The sequence below is a fragment of the Pteropus alecto genome, unplaced genomic scaffold (genome assembly GCF_000325575.1).
Source record: "Pteropus alecto unplaced genomic scaffold, ASM32557v1 scaffold72, whole genome shotgun sequence".
In the NCBI taxonomy this organism is placed as follows: domain Eukaryota; kingdom Metazoa; phylum Chordata; class Mammalia; order Chiroptera; family Pteropodidae; genus Pteropus; species Pteropus alecto.
Genome location: NW_006436811.1, coordinates 22,524,583 through 22,547,802, shown reverse-complemented (window position 1 = coordinate 22,547,802; position 23,220 = coordinate 22,524,583). Strand labels below are relative to the sequence as shown.

Here is a 23,220-nt window from a genome sequence, read left to right as displayed (position 1 = left end):
GGGACCACCATGGAACATGTCATTCCCTCCTCACCACACACAAAACACATTGACTGCAGCTTTATGAAGTGAAAATGCCCAAGAAAAAGAAAATGTGAAGGAGGTGTCCTTAGTTATTTCTTTCCAGAGGGGGAGTGTGAAAGAAAAAGCTGCTGCATCTGGATATTGAGAACAAAGCAAGCCTAAGACTTGGGCATAATAGGTTGGGTCACTTGCTTTCATAGAAGCAAAAGAGTGGAACTGCCTTTACTTGTCTCAGTACCACTGACCCTTGCATTTCATTGTGTGGAGATGTCAGAGAAAGTGTGTAGAAAGCATTCCAGCCTCTTTCACTGAACAATGACTTTGTCATTTTGAGATTTCTATGGTGTGTTGACCCCTTCCCTGACTCCCTCCCTCAAATCCCCCTTAGACAAAAGAGATTGTTAGTTAGGCTGCCTTTCCCTCATTTGAAAGATCTCTGTTTTACCGACTCTTTAAAAGTAAACTCATCCATTTTAACTGAATCACAGTGTTTTCACGCTTTTAAAATCAACAAAAGCGTTTTAGTCAGAGCATTTGCAAGGATGGAATATTCTGTGAAAATGCCAGTTCCAGAGATAATGATTCATGCAAACTGCCAAGTTAAAGTGGTTTTTCTTGTTAATAGAAAGGAAAATTGATGATATGGGTTACTGGAAATATTTACAAACACTTGACCCTCGGGTTTCTGAGATCAGGGTGATAAGATTCACACAAGCCCACTCATACGATTCCTTTACCTTTCTTTTTTTTAATGAAAGATGAGATGGTTGGGTTTGTTCCAGTGTTATGGTTAGCACACTTAGAAAGCAGTACCATCCACATCAGCATGGTGACAGTTAATCACCGGGGACCTTCCCAGGCTGGCAACCACTGTTCCAATTTGTCTGTCCCAGCATGTGTGCTCCAATGATAATGTTTGTAGTTTAACAAGAAGCTAATTAAGACCTAAAAGGAAAAAAAAAAATAAAGATCTCATTTTTATCAAGCTTGGTAGTATTGTGCAGAGCATAGAACTTTATATTATAGCATTATTGGATGATGTCCATTGCAAAACAATAGTGGCCACTCACGGGGCTTTCTCTCCTTGCCATCTTGCATCTTTAGGAATGATCAAATGGACAGTTGTTGCTAGGGAGAGGAAAATGGCTAAATATTTACGTACTTTGAGGACCTTTAGAGTCTCGATACGCTATTCTTGATTACATTCATTCAATTCTATCTAGTTCGTGATAAGATGAACAAAAAAGGGGTGGGCTGGAGATCTTCAGTTTTAGTAAAGTCTTGTACTTGCTATTTTGTGTATGGCTGTGTCTCTTAAATCTGATGTGGAAAGTGATTATAATCTATACTGTCTTGTGGTTATCTTCTGCTTGTGCGTTTCATGACTGACTTGATTCTTGCAGCCTTTCTCTGGGTTCTCTAATTATCATCTGCATTGAGTCTCCAAGCAGATAGTACAGTTCTAGTATCTTAACAAAAGGCCAGCGCCCTATGGGAGATATGTCCAGTGTGACTCAGGAGCAGTTTTTTGTTGGAGGCACACAGGCTAGTACCATCAGCGTGCCCCCCAACCTTACCCTACCCACAGTGTACCCAAGAAAATCACCATGTGACATTATGGTTGTGTACTTTACACATTGCCAACACCTGTCTGAGCATAACTTAAGGAATGGGAATGGTGTCTTTATTTTTCTAACCTATTGCTATTTTTATTGAGGTATAGTTTATATATGTTAATTATGTCTTGTAGTTTGGTGAGATTTGATAAATTGTGTACATCCCTGCGACTACCACTCAAAACAGGACGTAGGGCATTCTCATCACCTCAGAAAGTCTCTCAAGCCCCTGAGCAGTCAATTTCCACACACACACACACTTCTTCCAGATTTCTTTCAACATAGACGAGTTTTCTTGTTCTTGGGCTACATTTATATAAGTGGAATCCATACAGTATGTGTTTTCTGTGGCTGCCTTCTTTTGCTCAACATGTTTTTGAGATCCATCCAGTTATTGTATGTTTCAGTTTTTTTTTCTTTTTTTCCTGAGTAATATTCCATTGTATGAAGATACTACAATTTATCTGTTCTCCAGTTAATGGACATTTGGGATGTTGACAGTTTTTAGCAATGAACTTTATTGTACAAGTGTTTATGTGGATACGTATTTTCATTCCTCTTGGCTCAAATACTTAGGAGTAGAATGCTGGGTCATAAGGTAGGTGTGTGTTAACTTTAAAAAATTACCATAAAGTTCTTTTAAATACTTGCATATTTAAAATATTTAAAGTTCTTTTAAATATTTTTCACACCCACCAGCAATATAGGAGAGTTCCGGTTGCTCTACAACTTTGGAACATTTAGTATTATAGTCTTTTGATTTTAGCCTTTCTAGTGGGTATGACTGGTCTCTTTGTGGTTTTAATTTACATTTCCCTGATGGTTAATGATACTGAGCTCTTTTCATATGTGCTGATTGGCCATTCGGATATCTTCTTTTGTGAATTATTGGTTCAGATCTCTTGCTGACTTTTTTTAAAATTTATAAAAAATCTTTTTATTGTTGATATATAGGAGAGTATATGTATATATTTTTAATAATGGCTTTATATATATGTTTAATACTAGTCCTTTGTGAATATTTTCTTTCAATCTGTGGCTTGCCTTTGTATATTCTTTAAAAAGTTTTTTTGATTGAGGTGTAGTTGACATATAACATTATATTAGTTTTAGGTGTACAACACAATGATTTGATATTTGTAAACACTGAACAGTGATCACCACAATAAATCTAGTTCACATCCATCACATCACATAGTTACAAAAAATTTTTTCTTATGATGATAAATTTTAAGATCTCTCTTAGCAACTTCCAAATATGCAATACAATGTTATTAACTATAGTGACCATGCTGTACATTACATCCCCATAATTTATTATGTAACTGGAAGTTTGTATTTTTTGACCCCTTTCTTACCTTTCTCCCACCTTCCACCCCCTGCCTCTTGCAACCACCAGTCTGTTCTCTGTATCTATGAGCTTGGTTTCTTTGTGTTTTTGGTTTTGATTTCTAAGTATAAATAAGATCATACAGTATTTATCTTTGTCTGACTTATTTCACTTAACATAATGCCTTTGAGATCTATCCATGTTGTCACAAATGAAAAGATTTCCTTCTTTTTATAGCTGAATAACATTCCATTGCGTGTATAGTGATGTATACATATATGCATATATATGCATATTTATGTGCATGTGTGTATATGTGTACATATATACACGCACACACATAGTGATATATATGTCATTTTCATTATCTCTTCTTTAATTGATGGACACAGTTTGTTTCTGTATCTCAGCTGTTGTAAATAATACTGCAGTGAATATGGGGGTGTGTATATCTTTTTAAGTTAGTGTTTTCACTTTTTTTATATTCCTAATGGAGAACAAGTTTTAATTTTATTGAAGCGTAACATTTACCTTCTTTTTTTTCTTTTGTAGCCCATGACTTTTGTGTTCTAAGAAATCTTTGTATATTTTTAAAGGCTGTGAAGCTACTTTCCTACTAATGTTATACCTATTCAAAAATTGGTTCATCTTGTTTTAATTTGTGTGTGTGGGATGAGAAGTTAGTGGTTGAGGTTTTTTTCTTTCCCCCCAGTTATTCTGTCCACATTTGTTAAAAAGACTTATGCACTGAATTGACTTAGTTAAAAATCATTGGTATGTGAGCAGGTCTGCATCTTTATTTTGTTTCACTGATATGTTTGTCTTTATACCAATACTACAGTCTTGGTTATTGTACATTTTAGTAAGACTTGAAAATCCAGTAATTTAAGTCCTAACTTTTTTGTCAGGATTGTTTTGATCATTCTAGGTGCTTTATTTTCTGTGTCATTTTAGAAGCCTTTCAATTTTTTTTTTTAAATAAAAAATGTGCTGGGATTTTATTAATATTTCCTTTTAGCTATAATAATTCAAGGAATCTATGAATCTTAACAATATTGAATCTTTTGATTATGAACATGGTTTATTTCTCCACGTATTTAAGTCTTTCATTTTACAAATGCTTTGTATTTTTTATTATAGATATCTTATAATCCTTTGGTTAGATTTATTCCCAAGTATTAGATTTTTTTAAATTATGTTTGTGTCATTCTTCTTAATATAATTTTCTAGTTGCTTGTTCCTAGCATATAGAAGTACAGTTGATTTATGTATATTGACATTGTCTTTGAGCTTGTGAATTTCCTTTGCATTTCCTAGAGTTTTTTTAATTCTGTAGAATTTTCTACATACATAATCATGTCAGCTGTGAATAATAGTTTTACTTCATTTCTAATATTTATAACTTTTATTTCCTTTTCTTGACTTATTGCTGTGGCTAGAATTTCAGTATAATGTTGAATAGAAGTGATGGATAAGACATTCTTGTACTCATAGGGTAAAATCTTTCAATATTTTTCCATTGAGAATGATGTTAGTAGCAATTTTGGGAGTAGATATCTCATCATCAGATTTAAAAAATTTCCTTTAATTCCTAATTTGCTGAGAGTTTTTACTTTTTAAAAAATCAAGAATAGGTGTTGAATTTTGACAAATATTTTTTCTACACCTCCAGGTAATCATATGACTACTCACCTTTACTCTTTTAATGTGGTGAATTATATTGATTAATAATTGCAGGTTAAATTAACTCTATACTTCTGGAATAAACTCCACTTGGTCATGAGGTAACATCTTTTTTTATGTATTGCTGTGTTCAGTTTGTTAATATTTTGTCAAGAATTTTTGTATCTGTTGTTCATGTGGGATATTGGTCTATAATTTGCGTTCCTTAAAATATTTTTGTCAGCTTTTGGTATCAATTATGCTGGCCTCCTAAAAAGAGATGGGAAATATTTCTTTCTTGTGATGGTCAGTTTTATGTATCAATTTGGCTGTAAGAAAGATTATCCTACATAATCTGAGTGGGCCTGGTTTAGTCAGTTGAAAAGTCTAATGACTAAGACTTCCCTGAAGAAAAAGAAATTTGGCTTGTGGATTACAGTGGCAGCTCCTGCCAAGAGTTCCAGCCTGCCTATCCTTTCTAACAGTCTACCTTATAGATTTTGTACTTGCCTAGCCAAGTTCAATTGTGAAGTATTCTGTTTTAATTGTTGGATTCAGTCTATTGGTAGATTGTTTATTGTTCTTAAGACAGTATGATTTGTAATTATGCTTTCTTTTAATGTCTTTGTTTTTTCTATCATGATAATGCTGGAGTCAAGTTGTCTCTAAGAAATTGGTAAAACTTTTTTTTGTACATTCTACTTGTGAAGCTATCTGAGCCTTTAAAGTCTTTTGTGTGGGAAATTTTTAAAGTATGGATTCAAATTCTTAAATGATATGGAATTACTCAGATTTTCTATTTTTCTTTTGTCAGTCATTGTGCATCATTTCCCAAGACATTTGTCTTTCGCATTAAAAAACTTTATCAGCATAATGTTAATTGTGTGTTCTTTTTAATTTTTTTTTTAGGTGAGGCAACCTTTGGTTGACCTCACAAATTGCAAGGACGTTGTCAGCTTACAATCCCTTATTTCTTATTTTTTTACGCCTACAGAACCTGGTCTTTCTAGGTGGTCTCCCATCCAAGTACTAACCAGGCCCGACCCTGCTTAGCTTCCGAAATCAGACAGGATCGAGCTTGTTCAGAGTAGCATGGCCGTAGACCAATTGTGTGCTCTTTTTAATGCTTGTATTGTATTCTCTCCTTTTAAGGCATGATAATGGTAATTTTCTCTTTTTTTCTCAATCAGTCTTGGCATGAGTTTATTAATTTCATTGGTACAGTCAAAGAACCAGGCTTTGGGTTTGTTGATTTTCTCCTTGGAAATTAGTTTTCTGTTTCATTAATGTCTACTTTTCTCTTATTTCCATTCTTCAACATAATTTAATTTAATATACTGTCCTCTTTCTATCTTAAGATGAATTTTTAGACTCTTGACTTACAGCTATTTTTTAATGAGACTTGATTTTTTTAGAACATGTTAGGTTCACTGGAAAATTAGGAACATACACAAAGATTTCCCATATATTCCTAGTAGTTTCATTAATGTCTACTTTTCTCTTATTTCCATTCTTCAACATAATTTAATTTAATATACTGTCCTCTTTCTATCTTAAGATGAATTTTTAGACTCTTGACTTACAGCTATTTTTTAATGAGACTTGATTTTTTTAGAACATGTTAGGTTCACTGGAAAATTAGGAACATACACAAAGATTTCCCATATATTCCTAGTAGCCCTTCTTTTTTTTTTTTTTTTGTTTAAAATTAAGCTATAAATTCACCTCTAAACATAGCTTTAGTCGTAGCCCTTGACTCTTATTAGTAGATTTTCTTTTCTGTCAAAATACGTTCTAAATTTATTGTAATTTCTTTGAACCAGGTGTTATTTAGAAATGTATTACTGACTTACCAAACGTGTAGTGACTTTGTAGTTACCTTTTTGTTATCGAATTCTTGTTAAATCCACTTAAGTCAAAATATATTCCGTATAATTTATGTCCCTTTAAGTTTGTTGATACTTGCTTCAGAGCATAGTATATATGCAGTTGAAAAGAATGTATTCAGTTGTTGGCTGCAGTATTGTGTATTTCTTAATTAGATTAAATTTGTTGATCATATTTTCAAATTCTTTATATCTCAGTGATATTTATCTGCTTGTTTAATTAGTTATTGAGATAAATAAGTGAGAATCTCTCATTATGAGTATAGATTTGTCTATTTCTCCTAGGTTGTCAGATTTTCCATTATTAGGCTTATAAAAATTCAGATTTTTAAATGTCTTCTGGATTAATTAACCTGTTATTCTTATGAAATGTCTTCCTTTATTTCTAGGAACTTTTCCTAACTGAAAGCTTCTATGTTTATAATGGTATAGATAGAAACTGCAGCTTTCTTCTGGTTAGTGTTTTCATGGGGCACCCCTTTTCTATCCTTTTATTTCCACATTTATTTTTAAAGGGTGCCTTTTAAAAGTAGCATATAGATGGACTCCAGCCTTGAATTTTGTAGTTAGCTCTAACACCAAGAAAATGTAAAAAGGAAGCTGTTGATCAATGAGATATGCTGAACACAAAGGAAAACTTATACTTCATTTCCCTAACATTTTCTATTGTGTTGATTAACAAATTGTAAGCCAAACACCACTATTTTCCTTTTCAGTGGAGTTATTTAAGACTCAGGAGCAAGAGCTAACTGAAGGATACATAGGCCCTAGAGCTGGTGTGGACATGAACAGACCTGAGGCAGCCAGATGAGGGTTGGAAGGAGGGATGAATATATCCTAAGGAAAGGACAAGTTTAGAAAAGCTTAGTCTTAGAGTTTATATAGATATCTACACAAATAAGACACACAAGCATTATGTAAAGTTCTGATTTAACAGAGTTAACTGAGTTGGGTGAGATCAAAAGAAACAGGTGGTCAAGAGGGGATCTGGGAACCAGAGTTGATCTCTGAACTCCCTAAGATGTGCAAGGTGCCATATTAGCATGAAACATACACCTACAGATTTAATACTAACCCTAGGTTAGTGTTAATGTTTAGGAGCTTACCTTTAAGAGTCTTCCATATTTTCCCCTTTGCTTCTCTTTATCCTGTGATTGAAGAGTAATGAGTATATTCAATAGGAATTACATTTTATTTCTTAATACTCTTAGAATTTTGTAAAGCCTCTTCACAATTTCATTGCCTCGACAAGAATCTTGTATTAGCAAGCAGCACAAGCTATATCATAGTCATTTCATTGAAAGGTTATTTTTTATCTCATATGTTTCCAGAACAAATAGGCAGAAGACTCACCTACACCCACATCAATAAACAGCTTACTGATCAAAAACTAGGCATTATTTTTTTCTCGCGCTAAATCAGAAGAAAATCTTGCCATGTTTTCTTGCCAAGAAGTGAGTCTTGCTTTGTTTATTACACTTAAGTCATATCTTCTGCAAAATCAGTAATAGTTTAAGGCAATCTGGATGATTTGTACTTATCGCAACTTGGAACAGAATTCTTTAGAGTCTGACTGACAGCAGAATTAAAAGCTTTGAAATCTCTTTGAGGTGTTAGCAATCCTAATGATCATGATTTTATTTTTTTAATACTGTAAACAAATAATAAAAGCACTGTCTGCTGATTAAGTGGCATTATGATTAAATACATCTTTCACTTTGTTCTAATATAAGTACGCGAGCGAGTAAGAGTTCAAATAATAATGGAGTGAGCCAAAAGTATGGATGATATATTTATTTGCATAGAATAAGAATACATTTTTAGTGCTGTTTATAGAAAACATGTTTTTTTGGCACAAGCTTCGCAAAGACTAGCAAGAACAGAATCTCATGAAATTAAAGTAAATCGTGGGCAGATACTTAGGAATTCCTATAGGAATGTAAGCAGTTCAGTAGTTAAATGCCAAACAGGCAAACAGGTCCTTGTATTTAAAATTGTGCTTGTGAAAGAAATATGTTGAAATCTTTGATATTAGATGACAATGTTAATTCTAAAGGAAGAGGTTCCCTAAGGAAATTTTAATGTTACCACCATCTAAATACAGATATTGAACATGTAAAATACTAAGTTTCATTTTGTGTCCTTGGGTTTTAAGTATTTATTAAAATTAAATTTGGCTCTTTTATTTTTCTTTCTAGTCATTTTGCTTTCTAGGCTTAGAACTCATCTTCCCTATGAAACTTTTTTTTTAATTTAAACAATAATCCTTATATCAACACATGTTATGTGATCTGTTCGCAAGCATTTTTAAAACCTTTTAATGATAAGTTCTGCTCTGTGAGCTGAGCAGGCTATTATCCCCTAATGAGCTGGGAGTCTAGTACTGCTTATCTCATGGGAGAGACCAAATAAAAACACAAGAAACCCAACAAAACTAGAAAATGCAGACAAAAGGGAAACTAATATAAAATAAGATCATATTTGGGTATTAATTTTTTTCAAATATGAATCTTATGTATATTGGATACAATATCATGTAGAGATTTAAAGAATAGGCTTGAGGTCAAAATAACTGAATTATCTGACTTTGGGCAAATTATTAGACCTCTCTGAGTGTCAGTTTCCTGCTTTATAAATGGATATGATAATCCCTTCTACTAAGATTTTATGGGAGAAATTAAATAATGCATGTGAAATACTTAAGGGGTTGGACACATGACAAGCCTCATGAAATGTTATTCATGATTGGTTTTGGGATGGTGGAGTAACCAACATTTCTTTGATTGTCAACTAGATCTTGAGAATTGTGAAATTTCTTCAATATTATGAGGAAATTTTCCATTAGGCAATAGCAATAAAGCAATGTCTTATTTTTCAAATTTTTTCATTGGGCAAGGTTTTAAATATTTTCTCCTTTATTGCTTTGGTATACTTCATTAATATTCATTCGGACGCCACTGTGGCTTGTCAGAAACAGCTGCTCACAGGACAGCATCCTTTCTGAGGATGAGAGGTACACATTAGACATTCCTTCCATATGTGGTGGTGATGAGGTCCTCTACCTTAGTTATCTTGATGTTTAAATCAGGATGCTTGCTTACCAAGGAGGCCAACCTGGAATAGACACAGGTGGATTTCCCTTAATATTGATACCAGTTCATGATGCACAAAATAGAAAGTGTCAAATTAATCTTCTCTTTTGAAAATATTGAATAATCTGGTAAGCTGATGTTTGGTTTGTTTTTATTTATTCAGAAGTCTACCACCTTTTTCCTTAAGACTCCCTGAATGCTTAGCAATTTCAGAGCAAGTAAGTCTACTAGGAAGAAGCAAGGCTTGCAATAGAAAAAGGACATAGAATAAGAAAAGTAACATCTTAAGGACTTTTAGTCAAGATGGCAGAGTAGTAAATGCTGTGTTCATCTCTTCTCATGACCACATCAATTATAGGACAATCATCTGAAGACTAGCTGAACAGAACACCTATAACTAAGGATATAAATAAGAAACCACATAAAGACTGGTAGGAGGGGCGGAGATGCGAACCAGGCTGATCCCATACCCACGTGTGGCAGTTGAGAATCGGGAGAGCTATTGTGATTGTAGAGGAGCTAGGGATCCCAGCCCCACACCAGGCTCCCCAACCCAGAGCACCAGTGCCAGTAACAAGAGTCCCCACAACATCTGGCTGTGAAAATCAGCAAGTGAGAGAGAGGGCTGCTGGAAACCCAGGCATCCTCTTAAAGGGTCTGTGTATAGACCTACTCACAAACACTCACCCTAAGGTCTAGCAAAGGGATAGCAGCTTGAAAGGTTCCAGGTACATACAAGGAGAAACCGAATTGTGTGGCTTCAGGGCGAGGGCTGGAGGGTCAGCCACCATTGTTCTTGTGTTGAGTCTTCCCCCTACACAGCCTCCAGGTACAAGTGGGCACCAAGTCTGAGTCTGCATTGAACTGATGAACACCACTCACTGGTGACTCCCTGAGATCCTGCCCCACCCAGCTCACACACCCCATGAGCCTCTTTCAGCAGCTGTTCTTTACAGGCAGCTGACTTTAGCCTGTAGTGCAGATTTTGATAAAACAAACGAACAAACAAAAAATACCAAAAAACAACAACAACAAAACTCTCAAAGATCCATAGGCCACAGGCAGGCGGCTGCTGACCTCAGTGTATCCTGTGCCTCTTGTTAAGCAGCCCCAGGCATGGCACTGGTGGCAGCAAGCCTCAGTTTGCAGTGTGGCCTCTCCCATATAACTCTGGGCCCAGCACAGGCAGCTGCCAATCTCGGATCACTCTGTAGCTCCTACCAGTTAGCCCCACATTGGGCATAGGCAGCAGCTGACCTTGGCCTGTACTGAAGCCCCTCCCAGAGGCCCCAGAACCACAACAGAGCACCCTCCAATTAGCTGCCCAAACAATATGCCCCAAAGTTGGTCTTGGCAGGCACCAGAGCCCTGCTGGGGTGAATCTCACTTCATGGGGTCAACAGCTTATCTGCTGTGATCATTGCCAGTCCTCATAGCCAGTCAACTCGAGAGTCAACACCAACCACCAATATGCCAACAGCATTCAAGGCTCAACTACAACAGAAGGGCAAACACAACACACATGGGACATTCCTGGACCACCCAGCTCAGGTGACCAGGGAGAATGCACCACTGGGCCCACAGGACACCTACTACATAAAATCACGCTGCCTACACTGGGAGATATAGCAGATCTCCCTAATATATAGAAACAAAAAAGAGTGGCAGCCAAAATGAGGAGACAAAGAAACATGTTCCAAATGAAAGAACAGGAGAAAACTTCAGGTAAAGAACTAAATGAATGGAGGCAAGCAATCTACCAGATATGGAGTTCAAAACACTAGTTATAAGGATGCTCAATGAACTTAAGGGAAGAATAGAAGAACTCAGTGAGAAATTCAATGAAGAGACAGTAAACATAAAAAACGACATAGAAACCATAAAAAGGAGCCAGTCAGAAATGAAGAATACAATAACCGAAATGGTGAATACACTAGAAGGAATCAACAGCAGATTAGATGAAGAAGAGTATCGAATAGGCGTTTTGAAAAGACAAGGTAGCAGAAAACACCCAATCAGAGCAGCAAAAAAGAAAAAGAACTTAAAAAAATGAGGATACTTTAAGCATTCTCTGGGACAACATCAAGCAAACCAATATTTGCATCATAGGGTATTAGAAAAAGAAGAGAGAGAGCAAGGGATCGAAACCCCATTTGAAGAAATAATGATGGAAACTTCCCTGACCTGTTGAAGGAAATAGACACACAAGCCCAGGAAGCACAAAAAATCCCAAACAAGATGAACCCAAGGAAGCTCACACCAAGACACATTCTAATTTAACAAAGGTTAAGGACAATCTTAAAAGCAGCAAGAGAAAAGCAGTTAGTTACCTACAAGAGAGCTCCCATAAGACTATGAGCTGATTTTTCAACAAAAACTTTGCAGGCCAGAAGGGATTGGTACTAAATATTCAAAGTAATAAAAAGCAAGGACATACAACCAAGACTACTCTACCCAGCAAGGCTATCTTTTAAAATCAAAGAAAAGATAAAGAGCTTCCCGGACAAGAAAAGTTAAGGAGTTCATCACTACTGAAGTAGTATTACAAGAAATGTTAAAGGGACTTCTTTAAGAAGAAAAGGAAGAAGAAAACATATATATATGAATAATAAAATGGCAAAAAAAGTAACCTCAAAAAATGTTGAATTGCGTTCATTTTCCTGAGATAGGCCTGGAGTTGAGGCATTGGAATCGTAGTAGGTATGAGGTTTAATGGCCATCTTATTTCAGAAGTATATATTAAAACAAAATACACCTTCGATAAAATAGAAGCCACAGCTGCTTTTTTTTTTTCCCCTTGACAGCTAATGATGGCAAGGCTAATGACTTTGCTTAAGACCATACATAGAAGTAGCTGGAAGGACCCCTCCCCATAAGCATGAAGGAAGAAACTTGGTTTCCTAATCAGTGTAGCAGGGTGGGATACATCAGTTTATCCAGTAGCTGTAAGAAATTGTTCAGCTATAGGTATAAAAGGAGAGAGGCCAGCTAGCCTATTTTCCTCCATTTATGACTGGAATTTTTTCCTTCAGAATTCCATTCCTCTTGACTCCGGGTTTTATACTGATACCATAGTAGAGACAAGGAGAAATAGTTAAAGCACATGGGTTTACATCAAGGTACTGCAGTTTGAGTCACACGGGCTCCTGGCCATGAAGTTACAGTTCTGGTGGTGTCCTTCTTCCATGCTTCTGTCTGCAGTTGCGGACATGGATTCCCTAAGTACAAAATGCTGCTGGCTTTCTCTATAATACACAGTAACTTCCTGTGAGAACTTGGGACAACCGCTTAACCTCCCAACTTTATGGTTCCTTATCTGTAAATGGAAATGACAGTTCTTTCTTTTCTCATTCCCAAGATGGGTACAAGGATCCTCTGAGAAAACTGATATGGAAGAGCTGTGAAATGATAACCTAAGTCTGTGTAAGGCATAACCCTGCTAATCCTTTCCTCGGAGACATCGTGCCTTGGGCCCACTGCCCGGGGTGGCATAGTGAGGAATGCCCTGGGCTGGCAGATAGAGGATATGGGTACTGGCACTGAGAAGACACGGAATAACCCGTGTTAATGCAGGCAAGCAACTTAACTTTTGCTGCCAGGCTCCTGCTTGGTCAAAATTTCCATCAACTGATAACTACCTGCAAATCGTCCATGTTCCTCTTCTGTTTTTTAACCCTGCCAGTTGTCTTTTCTTAGAACCCTCTAAACAGTGTTTAGTATTCTTCCATGTGTTTGTATAGCACTCTGTGCCTTGTGCAGATGGTCATGGATTCGTATCTATCTAAGATGGTAAACTTCAGAGATCTTGGCCTACGCCATGTGAGTCTGCATGTCCCCACCATTCAACCCCACTTTCATAACAGGCGGACATTGCGTGTTGAATTGCATTCATATCACCTGAAGTTGTACACCAGGATATCATACTTTTCCTGATAAAGATGGGTATTTAAACTAGCATCATCCATGAACTTGGTTTTCTATTCTACCTGTTGTTTTTAGATCAAGATCATTTCTAAGATAGGATCACCTCACAGGATGAAGTAATGATTAAGTGAACATTCATCAACCTCTTAAAACAGTGCCTCGCATACAGTAAACACCTGATAAAGTGCATCTGCTTTTGTTATCATCTTTAGCCTTTGAAATAGACATTTTAAATACTTATCCTAATGATGAAAATTTTAATGTATATCCGAATAATAAAAAATTTTTTTAGACATTATAAATTGTTTCCTTAATGTCAAAACTTAGATTTCTAAGAAATATCAAAAATTTATTTCATCACTTTTTTGGTCTCTTTTTTATTGGTCATGCTGATAAACGCTGAAATTCTTTAAAGGTATTTAGAGGAAAAATTAATGGCAAATTAAGAAGCTCAAATAAGTAAAAATAAATTTCCTGGGCAATAAAAATTTCGCTGTATATTTGGGGCAAGCTTAAATATATCATAATAGCTAACAATGTGGGCTCCCTGATATATGCTTTATATATAGTCTGGATCAGGTTACTTTTTCTCTCCCTGAGCCTCATCATCTCCATCTGTAAAATGAGATAATACTACTCAATAGGGCTGTTGTGAGAATTAAATGAGTTAATACATGTGAAGTATTTAATGTGCAGCCAGGTACATAGTCAGCATTCAGTAAACGTTATCTATGGATAGAAAACCAAGAAAGCGGAATCCCTACTTCTAAAGATGAACATTTAAATTTTTTTCCCTCCTTTTCTGAGCACTAAATTTGTAATTAACTACTTTTTTATCCTTGTGTTTATAGCCTAGTCTTCTGGATTCCTCATCCATGGTTCCTGCTTGCTAATTTCCCTGGTAATACCTACAGACTCATGATAGTTTGGGTTTCAAGTCTTAAACCCCTCTGAGTCTGAAATTTTCTCATCTGTTAAGTAAAGAAAATAGCAATGCTTACCACAGAGGACTACTGAGTGTTTCAAAAGAGCTAATACCTGAAAGTTCTTAGTACCGTGTTTGGCACATAGTGAGCATGCAATAAACATCATCATTATTTCTGTTGGATGAGGAAGCATTCCTTGTCATCCCAACAAGCTAGGAGTTTAATCTTAACAAAACAACCCATTAAAGCCTATTTTTGAAAAGAATTCTTGATAAGGAGGTTAAAATGTTTGTGGTCACTTCCTCCATACCGAAGAGCAATTCTCTGGGACACCAGCAGGGTGTCCGAGAATTCAACTCAATTCTGCCACTGTCTACCTGGAGATGGAATCAGATTCCATGGGCAAAGGGCTTAGTCCTTAGTCACAAGACCTCCCTTCACTTCAGACTCCAGATAAGCCCAGGTTGTCACCTGTACTTCTGACTGACCAGTTGGCTATAATAAGAGGTTCCCATGATTCCCTCCCTGGGTTCACTTAATTTGCTAGAACGGCTCACAGAACTCAAGAAAACTCATTTACTCTTTAGATTACTGATTTATTACAAAAGATGGTAAAGTGTATGCATCAACAGCCAGAGGAAGAGACACATAGGGCAAGGTCCTGAATGAAGCTCAGAGAGTTTCTGTCCTTGTGGATCTACGGGCCCATCGTGGTGGCAAAGCGTTTTGGTTTTCCATTTTGGAAGCTCTGAAAAAAAGGACAAGGAGCTATCCTTTTGAGTTTTTATGGAGGCTTTATTACAGTCATGATTGACTAAGTCATTGGCCATTGGCCATTTATTCAACCCTCAAGCTCCTCTTCTCTCCCTGGAAGTCAGGGAGTGGGACTGAAAGTTTCAGTCCTCTAAACCACAGGGTGGCTCCAATGACAACCAGCTCCGATCCTGTGGTGCTTGCAAAACATAACATAACAAAAGACACCTCGATCACGCTCAAAACTTAGGAAATTCCAAGGGTTTTGGGAGTGCTGTGCCGGAAATGGGGATGAAGACCAAATATTTGTCTCTTGTTATGAATCACAATATCACAGGAGGTCTCTGTATCTGTTTTCACTATTTCAGACATTTCTACAAGTGATTTCTGTGGTAGGCGTGGCGGTGGCGGTGATTCCTTGGATTGTGATACCTTTGGTTCCCCTCTGCATCATTTTCTTTGTTCTTCGTAGTTTTTTCTTAGAAACATCAAGAGATGTCAAACGCCTGGAATCTACAAGTGAGTACCAAGACTCTTGGGTTGGGATGGCAATGTAAGTAAGCTAGCTTCCATTCATGCCATAATTAAAGAGATCCCTGAAATTCTGCAGACTCCGTATTTTGAAATTTCTCATGAAATAAATGTTAAGTAACTGAATACAATGGCCACCATTAATCATTGTGGGCTCGAAGGCAAATAGATCTAGTGGCATGCCAGGTGCAACTTTCAGTTTAGTACAAAGAAGGAATGGAGGATGTGTGTAGAATAATACTCCTCGGAAGTGTGCGCTCCATGAAGACAGGGACCATTTCTGTCCTGTTCATGACATACTTCCGGATACAGAGCAGGAAAGCAATAAAAGTTTTTATGGGATATAAAATATTTCATGTTTTAACTGGTATAGAAGGAAAATAGAAAATTATTCTTCCTTTGAATTTATTAGAAATGACAAGGAAAAGATCAGGGGAAGGAAAGGAAGCATTGAGAAACATACTCATGTCAGAAGTGATACATTTGAAAAATATATTACTTTCACATACTCAAAAAATGGCAAATAAGTTGTGGTTGTTAAATGTTTTGAAAGATAAGCACTGTTATTTTCAGTTTTGCTCTTTATTGTCACCAGTATTTGGTGTAGTGCCACACTGTTTGACATTTTCTTTCCCTCCTGGGCCATCCCCTTAGGAGGACACAGGAAAGGGATCAGTTTAGTATGCATTTAGTCTATTACTCTATTCAGCTTCCTAGTTTTGGAATAATAGAGAAAGCACTTTATGATTAATCATTCTAGTCTATAGATAATCGCAGAGGATGGAGTAATTCAGAGCCTATCTCAATATTGCACAACCATATTTCATTATTATTAAAACAAAAATAAGAATAGATTTTTATTTTTTAAAAAGGTACAAGGATGATAGCCAAAACATAAAGAAGGAAGATATTTGTATCGGAAACCTCAACTTTGGATAGTTACTACAAACTAATACTAACTCGGATTTCTGGGAACCAAGCTAAGGAGAGAAACATTGATTCCCATGGTTTTTCCTACTTACCAAGTGGAAATATACAAGTTCGTTAGGATAAAGCAGTTTTTTTGTTGTGGCAAATGTGTTTCTTTTTAAGTAATGAACTCTGGAAGAGGCATTTGTCTTAAGTATTTGCATAAAGGATAGTGGGTGACAGTTTCATGAAAGCTGTAGAAAAAATTTTCAGTCATCAAGTGCGGTTTGGTTTTCTGAGGTGTTTCAATGGGATGGTGGAGCAGAGTTGACCTGATGTGTGTGACATTCTGCTGATATGACTTGTTATGATGATAGGACTTGGAGAAGGCAGAATAAGTGACAGACTCCAACCAGTCTTTTGTATAGACAATAAGGCTTTAGACCTTTTATGATTTGAGGCCACTTATGAAATGGAGTCATCCCATGTTGTCACAAAGGAGGTAGTCTCTAGTATATTCAAAGAAAGGTTGTGTTCCATGTGGAAGTAGAGAGAAGGGGACCTCTTGAGACTTTTTTCTGATCTGGAGATTCTGAGAACTTTGGCATGGTCCCTGTGGAATATTTGGGTTTTCCTGAACCCCAGTAGGCAGTGACAATGAGTTAGACAGTAAGTTAAATCCAGATCCTCCCTCCTCCACACCCCCAAATAACCAAATGTTGTGGCCAGTTGATTAGAACTTTTTATTGTTATTTATCTGAGTAGTCTGTGCCATATATAACAATTCCACTGTTTCTTCTGGGCAGTAATTGATAGTACCTCTTGAGGTCACTGCTGGAGCCGCTAGCAAAAAGAAAGGACCTGATTGCCATGGCTAGTAGGCATAAACCTACTTCCTCTTTGTGCTTTGAAGGACTACTGAAGTTTTATTTTCAGATAATACTGCCTAGCTGACTCTTAGTGACAAATCTGCAGTTGATCATAATGGTTTTTCATTTTTGCAAAAGTGAGCATAGCTATGCTCCGTCATAGAGAAGTGCATAAAACCAGGATGGCATTTGGTTGTGTATTTCTCTAGCCAACTCTATTCATTTAGCAATGCCTGAATTATGAAGACATATCGAAATTCTGTCTGTAAGAGTTCTGTGATTAACTAGCAATGTCTGCCAGGGGCATTGCTATGGGAGCATTACTTGTGTGCCACGTTTTCAGGCTGTAAATTCTCATGCCAATTCCTAGGGACTTTGTTCAGCTTAAGGTGCTTAATAAGAAGTACAGTAATGGGTAAGGCTACTGGATATTAACTAAGCAAGATTTGGGGATTTTCTAAAGAAACAAAGTCTAGAGAATAATGCATTTAGTCATGTGGGCATCTTTAACCCCTGATCATTCTCTCTGAGACACAGTGGTTGTGATTAAAAGCACAGCCTTGGGAATAAGATAGTTTTGGGTCTGACACTCAGCTCTACCACTTACTTGGGTTAATTTACTTAATTTTGGGCAGTGCTCTTAATCCCTCAGTCTGTTTTTCCCTCTGTCAAGGTAATGTACCTGCCCTCTGGGGTTCTTGTGAGAATTACTTAAGTTGATGCTTGAAAAGTGCTTGCTAGCACTAGAACCTTGAACATGAGGCAGTTAAGAACATAATAACAGCTAGTAGGTCTCATGTAGCATTAATGATAACCTGTAGCAAGGCTGTCAGCCCAGGGTCCTTTCATGCAGTTCTCTGCCCTCCCTCTTCCCAGAGAAGATTAGCAGTCCTTGTGGAATATGTACTAAAGAATCCTCAGGGTCATAGAAAACACAGCTGTCAATGTTGTGAAATGTAGAGTTATATTTGTCTGTGACTGCTAATGCCATGGGTGTTACATAGGTCTACTTTAGGATAGCCAGCTCAGTCTGTGGTAACAAAGGATATTACATTGGTCAAGATGATACTGAAGCCTTGGCATCCCCTCTTCATTTGTACTAATTAACTTTTTTTTGCCGACTCTCCAATTCGCTCATCCTGGCATTCCACTCAGCCCTAAGTGGGGTGTGAAAGAAACAGGATAGCTTTTCACAAGTCTAGATTCCTGATGTACCAGCTGTACCACTATAGCACTTGAGTATGAGGTAAAGTAGATGATGTGTTCTTTGGGTACCCTGGTGTTCCAGGCTGGATGACACCTGATTTCTAAAGTCGACCTTGCCACATAATCATTGCCACTTTGATCTGGTGAGGGAAGCAAGCGAGGATGTCCAAGCTGAAGAATTTAATTCAAATACTCTTTCCTGGTTGAACACCACATCTACTTCCTTCTCAGAAGAATCGCCTATAACGAAATTGTTTATTTGCTTTGGACATGAGAGCGTGGTTCTAGTGGGTTCTCTACACTGCCTGGACTCTCTCGATAGAGTAATGGGCCCTAGAATTATCCTGAACCATCCCTATGAGCACCCTGTATCCAGACTGTGTTCTGGGGAAAGGTTGGGACATCTGCTGGGGAGTGCAGAACCAGACCTGTCAGAGCTTCCGGCCTTTCTTATTTTAAGCATGAGCTCCATCTATATTCATACTGCTGTCTTAAAAGTACAAAGTTAAAAGAAGCTAAAATGAATACAAGTTTAAAATTACTCAGTATAATGAAGAGAGAGAACACTGTAGATGCTAGAGTAAGATCACAAACATACAACTGGTTGATCAGAACCATCCCAGAATCACTTAAGGCTTTTTGCCTGAATTAGATTCAAGGGAAAATGTTAGGCCATGTCCCAGTTTAGAGAAAGTTTTTCCCCTTAAAGCACTATTACAGGTGAGGGTCCCTAATGGTTAATGTTCTCAGTCAAAAAAGAGCCCCAGGGCTAAGTGGATAGTCAGCTAGCCCACGGCCCAGGCTGTCCCTCCCACTGCCCATGTCTTTTCACTGTCTCTGAACCCCAGTGCCACACATGGAAGCCTGCTTCTTCTTTGCATGTAGAACTGTGGTTGCTAAGTGCAGGAGGAGGGTCCATGTCTGCACATTTGTGGAAGAGCCCCAAGGCTGAATGGATAGTCAGCTGACCCACGGCCCAGGACCACCCCTCCAAACACACACACACACACACACACACACACACATTTCCCCTTAAAGCACTATTACAGGTGAGGGTCCCTAATGGTTAATGTTCTCAGTCAAAAAAGAGCCCCAGGGCTAAGTGGATAGTCAGCTAGCCCACGGCCCAGGCTGTCCCTCCCACTGCCCATGTCTTTTCACTGTCTCTGAACCCCAGTGCCACACATGGAAGCCTGCTTCTTCTTTGCTTGTAGAACTGTGGTTGCTAAGTGCAGGAGGAGGGTCCATGTCTGCACATTTGTGGAAGAGCCCCAAGGCTGAATGGATAGTCAGCTGACCCACGGCCCAGGACCACCCCTCCAAACACACACACACACACACACACACACACACACACACACACACACACACACACATATGCAGTGCTCACATAAACTTCAGTATTGACTGAACTGACACACAGACAGGTACCTGGCTGCTAGGCTAAGGAGTCAAGCCCTGAAAATAAGTTTGAGTTTTTCCCTTGAGTCTTTTTTTCCATCATTTTATAAAATCTGCAGCTTCCTGTAAGATAAGTGATCTTCACTTCCCCTAAACACCCAAGTTTTACTAACGTCTTCTCTAGGAGATTCACAAGTACCAAAGTGATAAGTCAGTACTTCTGGTAAAAGCGCAGATTATTACTCATTGCAGAAAGAGGTCACAGGCTCACGATCTGCCTCTGATGATAACTAGTTACAGCCTCATTCATGGTGGGGAATAAAACTATAAGGGATTGTCCCTGCCTAGAAGCATGCAGTCTACCTGTTCCCCAATGTGCAGGAGCCAGACCATGGTCCTCTTACAGTGTGCTCTCAGAGAAGATGGCAAAGAAACCAATGGCCAGTCATGTGACATCAGGCTCCAAGCCAGTGCGAAGTTACTCAAAAGAGAATGGCCACTAAGATCACTGTCAAATTCTGAAAGGTCGATGTCACTGCCATATGTCGTGGTAAGCTCCAATCACCAGGACAAGTGCCTGGTAGGGAAGTTATAAAAATATCCATCAGGTTCCTTGTGCTGAAATTAAGACTATTGAAAGACATCTTGGCTCTGTAGGTTTTGTGGGCATAAGGGGAATACAGTACACAGGCGTGCAGCAACCCATACAGAGACCCTTGGTGCACCAGCATCTCAGGATGCCGGGGGATAGCAAACTGTCCACCTTACCTATCATGCACTTGTCCTATGCCAGGTTTGGGGATATACTATTGACTTTATCCCGGCCCTTAAGAAGTTAATAATCTAAAGTAGAGACAGATACCTGGCTAATCATAATTCAGTGTGGTAAGTACTCTTAACAGAGAATTAAATTTAAAAATGCTACTGACTCAAAAATTAGTGAACAATAATTTCTGCCTGGAGGGATGTCAAGGCAGAATATGGAGGGAGGCCATGTTTGGGGAAGATCTCGAGGAATGAGTTCATAAAGAAATCTAAATCTAGTTATGCTTTGGATTTGGTCAAAGGTTCAAAGAGAAGCTTTTATATACAGGTCATTAAAGTGAAGCATGGTGTGAACAGGAGGTTGAGGGCTGACGCAGAGGGTACTCTTCAGGAGGGAGGAGGAGTCCCTTCTCCCCAGAGCAGCCTGCTGGGAAGCCCTAGATGTGCTGTTTGGTGGGACTTGCCACCACAGAGCACGGGAGGCAGTTGGTTTCCTTGCATCCAGTCTCACTGGCTTTATCTGTCATTTGTCTTTCTCTGCTTCCCCAGCACGGAGCCCAGTGTTTTCCCACCTATCATCTTCTCTCCAGGGTCTCTGGACCATCCGGGCATACAAAACTGAAGAGAGGTTTCAGGAACTGTTTGATGCACACCAGGATTTGCATTCAGGTCTGTAAGTTTCTGGAAACATCTTCAAAGGATGGAATATGCTGCTTTCTGAGGCTTGACCTCCCTCTCAGGTAGCCTTATTGGCTAGCACCTCTCTCTGCCTCCCCCTCAGACATCCTGTCTGCTCATCTTCCTCCTCCCCGCTTCCCCTTGGCCGTAACTTCTCTCAGAGTCCCATCTGCGCCCTCCTCTTCCCCAATCATGCCACTGCTTTTCTCCCACTGACTGGCTTGCATTGTCCTTCCCTCGCCATGCCCTGTGACTTTTTTGTCCCTTTAGAGTTGGGGTCAGTGAACTTTTTTTTGCAAAAGGCCAGATAGTAAATATTTTAATTTTGTGCACCATATTGTCTTTATCGCAACTACTCAACTTTGCCAAGTAGCATGAATACAGCTAAAGATAATACATAGCAAATGACTATGGCTGTGTTCCAATAAAACTTCATTTACAAAAACAAGGTGGTGGGCCATTCTTGGCCCACGGGCTGTAGTTTGCCAATTTTTTTTTCAGAGCATACAGGATGGCAGAAGTGACTAAGGAAGTCAAATTCCTGATGATCAGATTTGCCACCCATTTGACGTATATTATTCTTTGTAATAGTGAAGCTTTTTCAATGTAGAAATTTCAGAATTTCCTCTAAGTTTGTAAAATCCTGGCTCATCTTTATCATGTTTTGAAGATAGAATGACACTTTGAAAACCACATGCAGATCCTTTTATTTAGCAGAATGGTCATTTCGATAGAGGCTCCTAAGGAGTAAACACTGTGTGCAGGGCCCTGTATGGAGCTGCACTCTCTGCTGTTAGAGAACTGGGAACAGTCGACCATATCAAAGGATGAGCTTCACGTTGAAGCCCAGCGCTACACGAGATGCACTGATGAAACCGTTGTTCCATGTTCTTTAATAGTACATTTCTGTTTATAACCTGTGGGTTGAATTTTTCAATGCATGCTTCCCAAAAAGCCACTGCACTGATTCCTAAGTGTACCATATACATTGCCTCGTATCACACTTAGCTTTCTGGAATCTTCAGAGTCCTTAAGTATGCAACATTGTTGTCCTACTTTGTATAAAAGTCTTCTGTAGTTCAACTGAGCAAAATGTTCCCCCTTGTTCAAAGCAGTTAACGTGTTCTTTCTACTTATTCATGGTGCTTCTTATGGTTCACAAATCCAGAGGCCTGGTTCTTATTTTTGACTACGTCCCGATGGTTTGCCATGCGTCTGGATGCCATCTGTGCCATCTTTGTCATTATTACTGCCTTTGGGTCGCTGATTCTGGCAAAAAGTAAGTACAGATGTGAATAACTATTTATGGTATGATTACAATTTATAACTACATTTACAATTATTAAATTAAACTTTAGCCACTTTGTCTAATATCATAAACAGTTTGGTTCAGTGAATTGTATTAAAGTGTTTGCAGTATGTCAGGTTAGGCGTGATTCCCCACTGTGGCCCATGTAGAGGAGTCATTTGCATCTGGATGAGTTCTTTTTATCTTTCTTAAATGGGTTAAGACATACATAAATGTCATAAGCTGACCTAAACATCCTGGTAGTGTCCAAATTTACTGTTAAGACTTTTGTCCAGTTTAAGGCTTAAGGTTTTAGCTTTAGGACGATTCATATCCCTTGGCTATAGGTGCCCGGTGCAC

At 38.2% G+C, this 23,220-nt stretch overlaps 1 protein-coding gene and 1 pseudogene across 4 annotated transcripts in view; one reads left to right on the top strand and one right to left on the bottom strand.

The window, feature by feature from the left end:
- The window catches only part of ABCC4 (ATP binding cassette subfamily C member 4), a 225,002-nt gene that overhangs the window by 156,526 nt on the left and 45,256 nt on the right, over window positions 1-23,220 (top strand). For all 4 annotated transcript variants that reach the window (XM_015590902.2, XM_025048202.1, XM_006913812.3 and 1 more), the window contains 3 exons: window positions 15,582-15,732; window positions 21,444-21,563; window positions 22,741-22,851. In XM_015590902.2, coding sequence (XP_015446388.1) covers window positions 15,582-15,732; window positions 21,444-21,563; window positions 22,741-22,851 — 382 coding nt within the window. The remainder of the gene's footprint in view (window positions 1-15,581; window positions 15,733-21,443; window positions 21,564-22,740; window positions 22,852-23,220) is intronic.
- LOC112481428 lies at window positions 5,618-5,736 on the bottom strand (annotated as a pseudogene).